The sequence below is a fragment of the Trichoderma gamsii genome (genome assembly GCF_001481775.2).
Source record: "Trichoderma gamsii strain T6085 chromosome Unknown Scaffold_30.2, whole genome shotgun sequence".
NCBI lineage: Eukaryota > Fungi > Ascomycota > Sordariomycetes > Hypocreales > Hypocreaceae > Trichoderma > Trichoderma gamsii.
The window spans coordinates 213,909-226,490 of record NW_020171367.1 but is presented as its reverse complement, the minus strand read 5'-3'; the positions used below and the strand labels follow the sequence as shown (position 1 = coordinate 226,490).

The 12,582-nt window shown below is 48.6% G+C and overlaps 4 protein-coding genes across 4 annotated transcripts; 1 reads left to right on the top strand and 3 right to left on the bottom strand.

Annotated features, from left to right (window-relative positions):
* Nucleotides 1–2,143: 2,143 nt before the first annotated feature.
* TGAM01_v207823 (hypothetical protein) lies at nucleotides 2,144–3,088 on the top strand (the record flags this gene model as incomplete). Its single annotated transcript, XM_018805314.1, has 1 exon — nucleotides 2,144–3,088. One exon carries the CDS (start codon nucleotides 2,144–2,146, stop codon nucleotides 3,086–3,088), a length of 945 nt encoding a protein of 314 aa, XP_018661485.1.
* Nucleotides 3,089–3,782: 694 nt separating this feature from the next.
* Nucleotides 3,783–6,249, bottom strand: TGAM01_v207822 (hypothetical protein; the record flags this gene model as incomplete). The annotated part of the gene is made up of 14 exons (XM_024550180.1): nucleotides 3,783–3,933; nucleotides 3,993–4,106; nucleotides 4,167–4,216; nucleotides 4,437–4,660; nucleotides 4,714–4,792; nucleotides 4,854–5,181; nucleotides 5,251–5,328; nucleotides 5,380–5,423; nucleotides 5,495–5,536; nucleotides 5,588–5,648; nucleotides 5,706–5,743; nucleotides 5,800–5,822; nucleotides 5,882–5,981; nucleotides 6,055–6,249. 14 exons carry the CDS (start codon nucleotides 6,247–6,249, stop codon nucleotides 3,783–3,785), a joined length of 1,527 nt encoding a protein of 508 aa, XP_024405075.1.
* Nucleotides 6,250–7,238: 989 nt separating this feature from the next.
* Nucleotides 7,239–9,989, bottom strand: TGAM01_v207821 (hypothetical protein; the record flags this gene model as incomplete). Its single annotated transcript, XM_018805316.1, has 1 exon — nucleotides 7,239–9,989. One exon carries the CDS (start codon nucleotides 9,987–9,989, stop codon nucleotides 7,239–7,241), a length of 2,751 nt encoding a protein of 916 aa, XP_018661487.1.
* Nucleotides 9,990–10,776: 787 nt separating this feature from the next.
* On the bottom strand, nucleotides 10,777–11,517 carry TGAM01_v207820 (hypothetical protein; the record flags this gene model as incomplete). Its single annotated transcript, XM_018805317.1, has 1 exon — nucleotides 10,777–11,517. The coding sequence occupies one exon, from the start codon at nucleotides 11,515–11,517 to the stop codon at nucleotides 10,777–10,779; it is 741 nt and encodes a 246-aa protein (XP_018661488.1).
* Between the last annotated feature and the right edge of the window lie 1,065 nt (nucleotides 11,518–12,582).

Below are 12,582 nucleotides of genomic sequence, written 5' to 3'. Positions count from 1 at the left end.
TCATTACATTTTCACCATGTTCGCTGATCAGTTAGACCTGGAGAGGGATCAGTCTGGATATGATGCCCCTGGTTTGGAAAAGAAGGAAAAGGGAAAAGCATTTTAGAGCGAACTGCAATGGCTACAAGGAAGCTTTATTGCACTGTATGATAAACAGTATTGAAGGGGGGGCAACCGAAAGATTGTATGATTATGGTAGTATGAATATATCCTGGAAGGGATCAAATTATCATGGAGATATTTCTGCAGCGCTTGAGTGGAGAGCAGAAGGCACAGTGCATTGTATTCTCAATATCAGTTACGTATGTGCAAAGACTGGTGAGATAACCATATAAGACAATTGGGTACTGTTAGCAGCTATTGTGCTCTATGTGGATTGCTTCGTTTCTATTGATATGCTGTACATGGTAGAAAGATTACTATTCTGCGGACAGTTGGAGCTGTCAAAGATTAGTCGTGGCATACGTGTACGTGGCGCGATATCCGCGATGAACTTGGAGAAGGGTAGAAAAGCAATAGGAAGATTGAACTGAAGATACAAATCACATGGTAGTTCAACTTCTTTACATGGTGTTCTACTCTCGTCTGTCCTTGTACAATGCCTATCAAATGGTAGTCTTGCCATCTAGGCTTATATCATTTGTGAGAATCGATTCGATCGTTTACTCTTCCCTTTTCTTTTCCGCTCTTCAATGAGTTCCCTCGTGTCAATTCTCCCCTGCTCAAGTACATCATATCACATCTTTGATGAAGGTCTTGCTCTGCGGGGGAATCGCGTTTGACAGCACCACTCTTATGCATGCGTTGTCGAGCTATTTGACGTTGGTGGAGAAGAATATGTGGCTGCTTTTGTACTAGATGCTTTTTGAGTTTTCGTATTAGTATTGTATGAAGATGGAAAATACTAATCACAGAAAAGGGTGAATAAACTGAGGAGCGGTGGTTGCTATCTGCATGGTGTTTGTGTTTTGTAGAGCCTTTGATCTGAGTGGTAGCATCTTCTATCTGCTGTATGTAAGATGGCAGTATCAAAGTGAGAATGTATTGCTTAGACGGGCAGTTGATGGATTACATGTGAACGTCGGTAGGTACTAGGCAGTAAAATTCCATTTAGACTCTGCGCTGCAAGATCATCGATGCCTCCATCATTCCAACAACCCCAGTAGACATGGAGCTGTACCTAAATCTGGGCTCCACAAACTCCGGTTGCCAACAGGGAACTTTAACAGGCTTGCTCAATCGGCACAAATACTGCAATTTCATCACCTTCCTAAGAATAATTAGATAGGTACATATTTGAAGGTATATAACAGAGAAAATTTATTTTATTAAAGGTAAATAACTTTCGTCCCTCTAATAGTACTGTCAAGACTTCTAGTGGGAACATAACGATGCTTCAGCACCGGCTCATGGCTTGGGCACTATAACGCGCCTCAAGAGTCAATCAACGGCTCTCCCATGCATTGAGAACATGAGCTAAAAACGCCAATCCCACCCCAGCCGCTGCCTAAAGCAAAGGCTTCCGATTGGCCGTCAGCTGGAAAAGCGACCCGCTGTTGCGTTCCTGCCTAGGCACTAAGCTCTGGTTCCAGCTCCAGCGCAAGCTCCAGCTCTATAGAGGCCGCAAGCTCTACAGCCTACATACACATTCACCGCGATTCCTTTGCTCTTCTTCATTTGCCGGTCCTTTCTACAGAGCAGTCTGCAGCATCTTGTGCAAGGAGTATCATGTTGATTTCTGCTTTTGATATTTGATACAATTAATTTGCGAGTCTTTTCCTTTGTTTTGTGCTGTTCAGCAAGCCACGGGCAACTTTACTTGCTACCAGGAATCGGTTCGCGCTTGCCTTGCAGCTGAACTCTTCTTCACCTTGCTCTCAACGCCCTTCTTTCTTCTTTCTCCTTCTCCTTCTTTCTTCTTTCATCTTCATTCCATCCATCATCTCTTGTTGTTACGCTTCCAAAACGCCGTCATATACAACATACGTATATCGCATTCGACCCGAATTGTTCCATTTCCATCTTATCTCGCCATCGTTTGCTCGTCTCTTCGCCAAAGCCGCCAAAACCTCCAAAGCCCATCTGCAGTCTCAAAGCGCCCTATTGCTTCGGATTAGTTAATTACCCCAGACACGAACAAGACATGGAAGATTCAGCAAAAAGGGCCGTCGTGCGTTCGGCGCCCTACAGCTTCCGCCCACCCAGCCCGCCGATGATCCACATCCCTCTTCAGCCGCACTACGGCGCTGAAAGGCACAGCATTCTGCCTTCGCATCGCCCTGTCGAGTTCGCACGGCTCACTGACGATGAATTCGCCATCATCACCGGCAACAGGACCCAGACCGCTCAATATCGAGAGGGCTGGCCATACGAGTGGCGCAGAGACGCGCATTCCATCCTCGATTTCCTCTACCTGGGCCCGACAAGCGTGATCCGAGATGACGAGTTTATGCAGCGAGAGGCCTTCACCATGATGATCATTGTCCGTGATGCTCGAGCCCCCAGAGACTATCCCAGCGCGCGAGCGGTGTCCGCAAGGCTTGGCATTTCACAAGTCTACATCGACGTCAGCCCAGAGAATCAGCTTCCATCGTTCTACAAAATGGTCAATCAAGTCAATGACCATCTGTTGAATGTAAATGGCCCTCAAGCGAGTGGATCAGAGGACGCCTCGCAACGTGTTCGGAGACCGATGGGCAAGATTCTAGTTACTTGCGACTCTGGCAACGATCTCTCACCTACTTTGGTGGCCGCCTATCTCATACTCATGTATGGGCTGACGATGGAATCTGGCTTTGGATACGTCATTTCGCAAAGATTCTGCTGTGTATTCGACGGGAAGTCGAAAGAAGCTCTGCGGACGTGGCAGGAGCTGATTGAAGCCAGCGCTGCTGTGGCCAGCAATTCGCAGCATCATGCAGATGCAGTGGGACCGGCTTCTCACACTAAAGCTAAAGAAAATTCAAAACGCCGCCTTGACACCATGTTGAGCGAAGAGAAAACATATGTAGACTGTTGGCCAGTTGGCGACTGCGAGCGATTTGAGGGCCGACCAACCTTTGTACCGTTTATGGAACTTGACGGTTGATGAAGAGACTTTGACGACAATGCGTTTTAGCGAGACAAGAAAGGAAATGTATATATGGATAGACTGCCTCTTGGAGTTGAAAACAAGAGAAAGGAATTGGAATAGGCGTTATGGGACGAAAAAAATGGACTGTTTGCGGATACCAACACGTACGGCTGTCTATACTCTTGCAGCACGGTTATACAAGGGCTTCATCATCGAGGCCGGCCAGGACAAGGCACCTGATGGAATGGATCTGCGCTGCGGGTTTATGCTATGAACAACAGCGAAAATATCCTGGTGGCTGCATCAAGGCAGGTAACATTCTTGTCGCGTTATGTTAGCCCACTCTTATAGCAATTCGCTTTTAGATGCTTTAAGAGCGTGGGAAATTGGCATTAGAACAAGGTATTTTTGGAGATATCATACCTGTTGGCTTTTATTATAGATGTGATACGAATACACTCGGCATTATTGGTTGCATAACGTGATTTCCATGAGTGCTGTCATCACAAATGCTATTCTTAACAACTTTACTAAGTCAAAACATATGTTGATCACTCCAAGTTGAAATTGTATTACATGAATACTGTTGTGTTACATGTCTTCCAAAGAGGCATGTACTATGGGCCAATTATGTTACACCGCGCCTTTTAATTCTTAGGAAGGCGATTCGCTGCAGTGTAACAAGTCAAACATTTTCCCTAGGCCTCAATTACTGTGTATGAATCTGGTTCTGCTCCTTAACGCCCCCTTTCACCAGCACAACGGTCTGCATCCGCTGCTCGGCCTCAGTCACAGTCTTGGACCACCTCCACGCGGGGATTCTGCGCTCGTACAGCTCGTCAATCTCAGCTGCGGATCGGCTATGCCCAAAAGTTAGATGAAACTGTCTTGTTATGAGGAGTTAGAGATGTCGACTTACCCTGAGGTCTCTGGCACGTAGAGCCACATGATGATGCAAATGGGCACGGAAAAGGCGCCGTAGACGAAGCCGGCTTTGAGACTTAGATGGAGGAGCATGGGCGGAGTAGCGTAGCTTTACAGTGTTAGCTGAATGATATTTCAAACGTGACTTAAGAAGTTGGGTGAAATATACCAGGTGGCGATGCCTGTGATTGAGTTGAAGAAGAAAGTGATGGGTCCGGTCTTGACTGTATCAATCAATGTTAACAAACGCAACAGCTGAGTGACTAGGAGTGAAGCTTGCCTCGAAGAAGAGCAGAGGGCAGTTCGGCTGAGAAGACATAGTACGACATGACAATGACTTGATAACAGAATGTCCACAAGCAGCAAATTACCAACTGCAGAAACACGTTAGCCAACTAAATGTTCTGTCTCAACTTATTGCTAGATATGAATGACGCACGAGAGCAGTTCCCGCAGCGGCGTTTCCGGTTGTCGCGCCCGTCCAGAACAAGCCGCCGACGACGAAGAGGACCACACAGACGAGGGTCTCGCAGGAGTTGACGATTGTGCGACGGCCGAGTTTGTCGGTGGTTAGAGACCATAGCAAGACGGCAAGGAGGTTGCAGCAGCTAAGAATGACGGTGCCGAGGAACGGGTCGTTTAGACCAGCAAGAGAGAAAAAGTCTAACATTGGTTATTAGCAGCCAGTTCAAGCGAGGATAGGATATGAAACGCACAGGTTGAGTATGTGTTGATGATGGCGAGACCGGCGAATTGCTGAGATACACTCAGGATCACAACAATAAAGGCACGTTTCTGACCATTGTTTGTTAGTCTTCGATTTCCTTCCGGATAGAAACAGATCCCGCTCGCTCACCAAATTAAGACCCTTGAAAACATGGCGGTAGCTCGGCGCCTCCTGCAACACCTCCCTCTCATGCGCAATCGTCCTCACGATAATCCCATACTCCTCTTCAAAGTCAAACCCCTCAACACCTCCATAGAGCTGCTTCAACGACTTGATTGCCTTTTCCTTGTTGTCGTGGCGGGCGTAGAACCAGGGTGACTCGGGGATGAAGATCCAGCAGACAATCATGAGCGCGACGGGGGCCCAGATGATGCGCATGGCGAGGAGGTAGTTGTCGGGGTGTTTCTTGTTGAGCTGCTGCATCATGACGGAGACGATGATGCCGCCGATGTTGCTCCTTTTAAAAACGATAAGTTAGTGGTAAAGATGAGAAATGATGAGAAGGGAAAACTCTTGAGGGACATACCAGACTGCCTGAAAGGTGACCAAGCCACCTCGAATCTTGTTTGGGCAGATTTCCATGACATAGACCTGGCAGGTGATTCTAAACTAATCAGCGAGAATTACGGAGCATATCAAGGTTTGAAATGCTTACTGGAGAACGCCTATACCTGCACCGTTGCACAACTTGGCGACGGCCTATGCGACTTGAGTCAGCACGCGCGTGGTAAATGATATCACATGGCTGCCCGGCGTCATTCAAAACTTACCCATACAGCTGGTGTTTTCGCCGTATTTAGGAGCACACAGCCCTAATCATCGATGTTAGCTCATTCTATGCTCTTGCTCTCTATCCAACTCACAATGACGAGCCATATCCATGCAATGTAGAAGGACACTTTGCGTCCAAACTTGTCTGCAACCCTGGTGAGAGTTAGCCATCGCAAGGACTGTTAAAGATATACTTCATGGCAAACGTACCAAGCAATGTGTGTAAGTGTGATGATTTGGCCAACGTTCTATTGAAGTTGATCAGCATCAATCTAGCAGTCTTAAGATCTCAAAGTTAGCATACCAGAAGAGCACTCCAGGTGGATACTATGCACTATCGTCAGCTTCGAACACACACTCATGAGATACACAACACAGTTGCTTACACCAAGTCGGATCAAGCGCCCTCACGCCGCCCTCGCCCTTGACCGAACCAAATTGCTTGATGAAGCCAGCATTGGCAACGACACTGCCTCCAGCGCCGAGCTATATTACATCGTATCAAATAAGTATTAAGACTAGACATGAAGCCATCGTGAAAATCTAAAGTTTGACTCACTTCGAATCCCTCGCAGACATAACCGGTGTACACCGCGAGCGAGACGAGAACAACTCGCTTAAAGACCCAGAGCGTACGAGGAATTGATAACTCATCGAACCTCGACTTGACGAGGCCATATCCTTCATCCTTTGTCACGTCGTCGGCCGTAACGTTGTCGTCGAGGACTACCTCTGGTTTCTCGGACTGATTCATCGTCGGCTACTTTGATTCTTCGGCGATAGAGTTGGAGTTGATGGTATCGTGAAAGTACTGCATAAATGTCGGATAGAAACAAGCTGAAGAGCGGCTGGATGGAAGATGTGCCCATATATTCCTTGCCAGTCAGCCGATTATTTAGCAAAGCGGCGATGGACAGGGATAAAGAAGCAAGGCCTACTTCATATGCTGGCGCTTATACAAGTCGCTCGACTGTTAAGCAACACCCAATATCGGCTTGTGCTCTCTCCGCATCTTTCTCAAGCTTGCCTTTGCATACTTCATGCCATGCAGTCGATAGACTCTGGAATCGCCTCTATAGCTAACTTGCTAGTAAAAGCCAAATGATCTCTTGGCCACCTCTTTGGCGAGATGGTATCCAATTACCTACGCTGTAGCTACACACCATCACCGTCGGCCCGGAAAGAGTCCCCCCCTCGTCCAAAGCTAATCTCATTCCAGATTCTCAAATCCAGCGAAGGATCGTAGACTAGCCAGTTGCTTAGCTAGCGCATGGGCATGGGGCAGATGAATATGCCGGGGCCCCGCAAGCAGTGACACGAAAAGCTGGGGTTTCGGTGACAGATATCACGAGGAGGGTGAATGCGGTGTGAATAAGCCTGCGACGGGGTTCAAGCTTTTGGCGTCTGGGCCGCGGCAATTCGGGGCGATTCAATGCGACTCTGCCTCGGGCTTAAAGGGGCCGAGGGTCGTTGGCGCCAACCGTGAAGAAGAAGTGCCATGTTACGGTAAATATGAGAACGGTTGCCTGGAGCAAGATTATATTGGTCGAATGGTCAAATCAGGGTGGCTGACAATAGAGTTTCAAGGTTCTTTCAAGCATCTAGACCCTGGTCTGCTCATTGACACCCTTTGAGTATAAGCCAAGGACTACATATACGGTAAGATGAATCCATATGTCAACAGCGATAATAAAAAGCTATAAACAGTCAATAAGTCATTTGTAACAAATTATCTATCTCTAGTTATAACTCAAGCCGAAACGTAGAGCGCCTAAGCTCTGCTTTAGGAGGCCACTCGTCAGGCGTGTAACTGCAGGAAAACTCATAAGTTCCAGATCCAATCTCAGTTCCCTTCTCGTCGCCTTGCCCTGTCGCCTTCCAATCAGATGGCAAGATGACAACGGCCTTTGAGTTGGGAGGAATAGTAACTGTAAGATTAAATGCCCCATCCGTCTCATCAATCTTCCATGAGGAGACGATTCGCCCATATACGCTTTCGTATTCTACCTTGGCACTTGTTATTGTGCCACCTGGGACAGGTCGTATCTTAATCGTTCGCCACCCGGGCTCAAGTGGGCTTATCCCGCCAACGTTCTTATGCAGCCAGTTCACAACCGAGCCCAGCGCGTAGTGATTGAAGCTCGTCATGGAGCCCGGGTTGATGGATCCATCTGGCATCATGCTATCCCATCTTTCCCATATCGTAGTGGCGCCCATTGTAATTGGGTAGAGCCAAGACGGACAAGATTGTTCCAGCAGCATACGGAAGGCCAGTTGGGAGTTGCCAGTGTCGGAGAGCGCATGCGTAATGAGCGGTGTTCCCACAAAGCCAGTCGCTATTCGGTATTTGGCCGCGTGAACCAAGTGACTGAGACGGCTTGCGGCTTTCATAATTTGGTCTTTTCGGTCGAATAGGCCAAACGAAATTGCAAGCGAATACGCGGTCTGTGTATCGCTGACAAGAAGCCCCGATGGCGTGGTGTATTCGTTTTGAAACGCCTTCCTCACTTTTGTAGCCTCTTCAAGGTAGCGAGATGCGTCCTTCTCCTCCCCAAGCAGCGAGCTGACCTTGGATATGGTTTCGAGCACTCGAACCAGGTAGGCGTCGGCGACAAAAACACTATCAGTAAGACCCTTTCCGGGCTCTTCCGGCGGGGCAGAAGGGTCCAGCCAGTCGCCAAACTGCCAGACATTCTGATCCCAAAGACCATTTGGCCCTCGAGGAATGCCCTTGTCAACCCAAGCCTTCATGCTATCGTATTGTCTTCGCAGCACCTCTACGTCGCGAGAGCTATTGTACGAATCCCATGGCGTCAAGACAGTAACGTCGTGCCAGACAGACTGTGGGCCCGGTGGCCAGGCAGGAATGTCAAACACATCTGGGACTACCAATCCTGGAACTCCATGTCTCCTTTCCTCCAAGTGCTCGGCCGCAACATCACTGAGCCAGCTGCCGATGAAGCCACTCGTATCGAAGAGGAAATTTGCCGATGGGCTGAATACCTGAATATCTCCAGTCCAACCAAGTCGCTCGTCACGCTGCGGGCAGTCTGTAGGTACAGAAAGGAAATTGCCCTTCATGCTCCACAGCGCATTTTGATGCAGCTTGTTGATGAGGGGTTCGGAGCACGAGAACCAGCCAGTACGATTCATGTCACTATGCATCACGAGCGCTGTAATATCATCGCGGCTAGGCAGCCTTTCATTATCTGGCCAGCCATCGACTTGAACGTAACGAAAGCCGTGGAAAGTGAACTTTGGCGACCATGTTGACGGTTGATGCTGAGACAAGACCACGTTGTCAACCGGTCGGGCGCCTCTCAATGGCCGAGTCCCAAGCTCGCCGTGCTCGAGGACCTCGGCATGGCTGAATGATATCTTGTGGCCGTCAGAGGCTGAGGTAGGAAGACGCACTTGGAGCTTTCCAACGAGATTCTGGCCAAAGTCGACGAGGGTCTGGCCAGATTTTGATTTGAAGACGTCGACAGCAACTATTTCTTCCATAATGCGTACAGGAGGCGAGTCAGAAGCCACAAGACTTGCAGACGGGAATGCTAGTTCTTCGGTCGACCTCCACGAACCATCGCCAAAGGCTGGGTCCAAAGTCCAACCTCTTTGCTCTTCACGGGAATCGTAATCTTCTCCATCGTAGACCTCGCTGCGAGTGACTGCACTGTAGTGGGATTTCCAGGTATTATCCGATGCCAGCGTATGGGTCTCGCCGGTCTGGTAGACGACTTCGAGCTGCGCGATGAATGCCAGCCTGCTCCCATAGAAGCAGCGCTTGTTGTCCATTCCCAGCCGACCAGCGAACCAGCCCTCGGCTACTTCGACGCCGAGCACGTTGGAACTCTCTGGCGCCAGGACCGCTGCAACGTCGAATATCTGATAGGCATGCCTGTGGCCGTAGCTTGTCCACCCAGGCGCCATTTCCTCGGTGCCGATGCGGTGGCCATTGATGTACGCTGTGTACACACCATGGGCTGTGATGTACAGACGAGCTTTCGAGATCTTTGCCGAATTCGCAGGCAGAGAGAATGGCTTTCGAAACAGCACTGGCCGTATCGGCTCATTGTTGTTGGACAAGAGCGTTGAAGCCGTCAGCTTTGCCACCCAGTCTTGTTTGTCCAGCAGCGCAGTCTCGACGATGGCGGCATCAGACCACTCTGTGCTTTCTGCTGCTTCCTTTCCATATGCATCGAGCTTCTTCCCATGAACCTTGACCTTTATCCAGGCAGATTCGCGCGATTGGAGTGCATGACTCGGCCAAGGCACCAGAACAGAGTCGGAGCCTTGCACGTGGTAGTTGCTGATCGCCTCTGCCTTGTCGTGGCCTTGGCGACCGATCTGGATCTCATACGATTCTTGCTCCCAGCATTTTGAATCGGCGTCGCTAGAGGAGAAGCGCCAGGAAATGCGAGGCCTGGCATGACCAACACCAAAGCCAGAGGGGTGGTGTTCAAAAGAGACGGATGCGATGCGAACTGGAGACATGGCGAGAGCGTGTGCCACAATGCCTGTACAGATACAGGGCTTTGGGTTCTAGACTGTAGGCGACAGACAGCCTTTATGCAACGTCTGTTACATGATGGTCAGTGAATGATTGTTCCAGGGCTGCTGCTCGGCTGGTGGACATTGAAGCTGAGATGCGATGCGATGCGATGCGAGCGGTTCAAGCTCGGTACAGCTCTGGCCGAGCCTATAACTTGGGGTTACGCCGCTGGATTTTAGTGAGTCTTAGTGGCTTCGGCTCCTCCCGATGCTATCCACATCTCCACCATCTCCGCAAGGCAGCGATATGTTCCTCTTATTTAATCGCCATGAACACTATTGCGACACGTTTGAATGACATAGTGGGGACTTATCTATTCAATTCCCTTGGCATTTAGTTGAAGGTTGGCAGTTGGCGGCTGAGATGCAATGTGTTTAGACAAAAGGTTGAAGTCTTTGTTCCCATCTTGACTTGATTTAGGGAACTGCACATGTATTCAGCACCACAGCTACAGCGCAACATGGAAGGCAGCCAGTCCACGTAGGTGTCAATACACAAATTCCAAATACGTTCAAAGCAGTGTCAGAGGTTAGCATCAGTAGCATCAGAAGCCTACGTTATAGCTAGAGTGTAAGATTGAAGATAAAGTCAAATTTCTGAAACAATCGAACAACGCCTGTATCAAGCAATTAATGCCATATACTCTCTTGTCATTCTCGGCTTTCAAACCTCTTTGTATTTACATGCACAAAATACAATACAGCAACTGAAAAGCCATTGAACGGCCCTCTATGCTGGCCTACTCCAGATTTGATCTAACCAACGGCTGTAATCATACGACTTTTTGACCACCTCTCCCACCTCCTCTGCTCTGCGACGACTGATCCTCCAATCCTTCTGCTTCAACTGTAGATGGTCTGTTAGTCCGTCATCCGTAAAGAATTCAACATGTCTCAATCCAATAACCTCCGAGTTTTCAGACTGAGCTTCCAACCAGGTTCCGTCCGAACACGGTATCCAATAGACCCATTTGGTAGTATCCGGTCCTTCATTTCCTGACCCCTTCTCAAATATCATGCCATCCTCTCCCATCTCCATGTCTTGAGCTGCACTGGCACCAATCGTACTTGTAAGTGTTCGGGCGGCGGGGATGACAAAGGGCTGGCTATTGACTTGGACCGCAACGATACAGCAGTCGTAGAGGTCGAACCTCGTCTCACTTGAGCCCAGTAGCCAAGATGCACTCACCAGCAAGACATCGCCGAGAACAGCCTTGATATCGAGTGTTGCTTTTGTGTTGCTGCCACGAAGGCTCTCGACGGGGAATTTGTCTGTGGTTGGAACAGCGAGGAAGAGTTCCATCGACTCAAACGATAACAGATCTTGCCCATAGGAGTAGTCGCCTCGAGGATGAAAATGCGTCTCGTATTTTGCTAGGCCGAGTACTAATCGCTGAATATGCTCTTTGTCGGTCCGCCCAAGATCATTGAGAGAGTCTCTTCTTGGTCGAAACGCAGGAACCGGCTTCATTTCCTCTGCAAAGTGGAAGATGTTGGACCGGGCCAACGTCCAAAGTAGCTGGCATGACATCTAATGCGTTATCAACTTGTCGTTTTGTATGTGTAAAACTAGCCAGTTGGCAGCTAGGGAGGCCACGCAAGATAACGCAATCAATATCCAGCTAAGCTTCCACATCAGGCTTTGCCGAGGATTCACTGGAGCACCTAGAAGCAGCTTTCTATATCCCCCATGGTTGTCTGCAATTGGTAGTTCTCCTTCAAGTATATCGGCAACATCCGCAGCGGCATGTCTAACAGAAACTGGGCTCAAAGCATTCCGTATCAGCCTTGTCACCGCCACAAAGAAGCAAACAGTCCATGGAACTAGGATATTGGATAATGCCTGCTTTGTGAGGTTATCAAACTGTGTGACCTCCTCTTCTTTGCCCTTGCGAGTCTAGAAAAGAGTAAGAGACTACATGTATGTCAAGCGACAAGAGATGTTGTCAATACCTCAAAAGTAAACCAGATAGCGAAATAGTTTAGTCAAACTAGATGGATTTTAGGGTAATGGTTATTGGAGAGCAATTTGTAACTACAAGGTAAGAGAAATCATTATTTTCCAATATCCAACAAATTACTTTATTAAAATGGCCTGGACTGGGACGGTAGCAGGCTGAATAGAAACTAGATAGTGGACAAGATGGCTGCGAGGCCAGAGACGGTTTCTCCAATGAGCTTGAAGTAAAATCGTCAATACCGACAAATAACCTGCGAAGAAATTTTTGAATTGCATTTAAGTTAACACAGCCATCAGCTATACGATGATAATGTCATCAAAGTTATCTGATCGGGCTGCCGAGCAGAAAAATTGTAGTTCTATGCAGCATACGCTTTATAATGTATGAATTTCGAGGGGGCTAAAAACGCTGTGAGAAAGGTGGTGCGCAGATACTGACGCGGCCTGGCGTAGTTATGAAACCTTGGGGAGGGTTAAAAACGCTGTGAAAAAGATGGTGGCCAAAACATCCCGCTCCAACGTGGTCGGCTTTTAGATTAGTACGGGGCTTGAGGGGGGTTAAAACTGCTGTGAAAT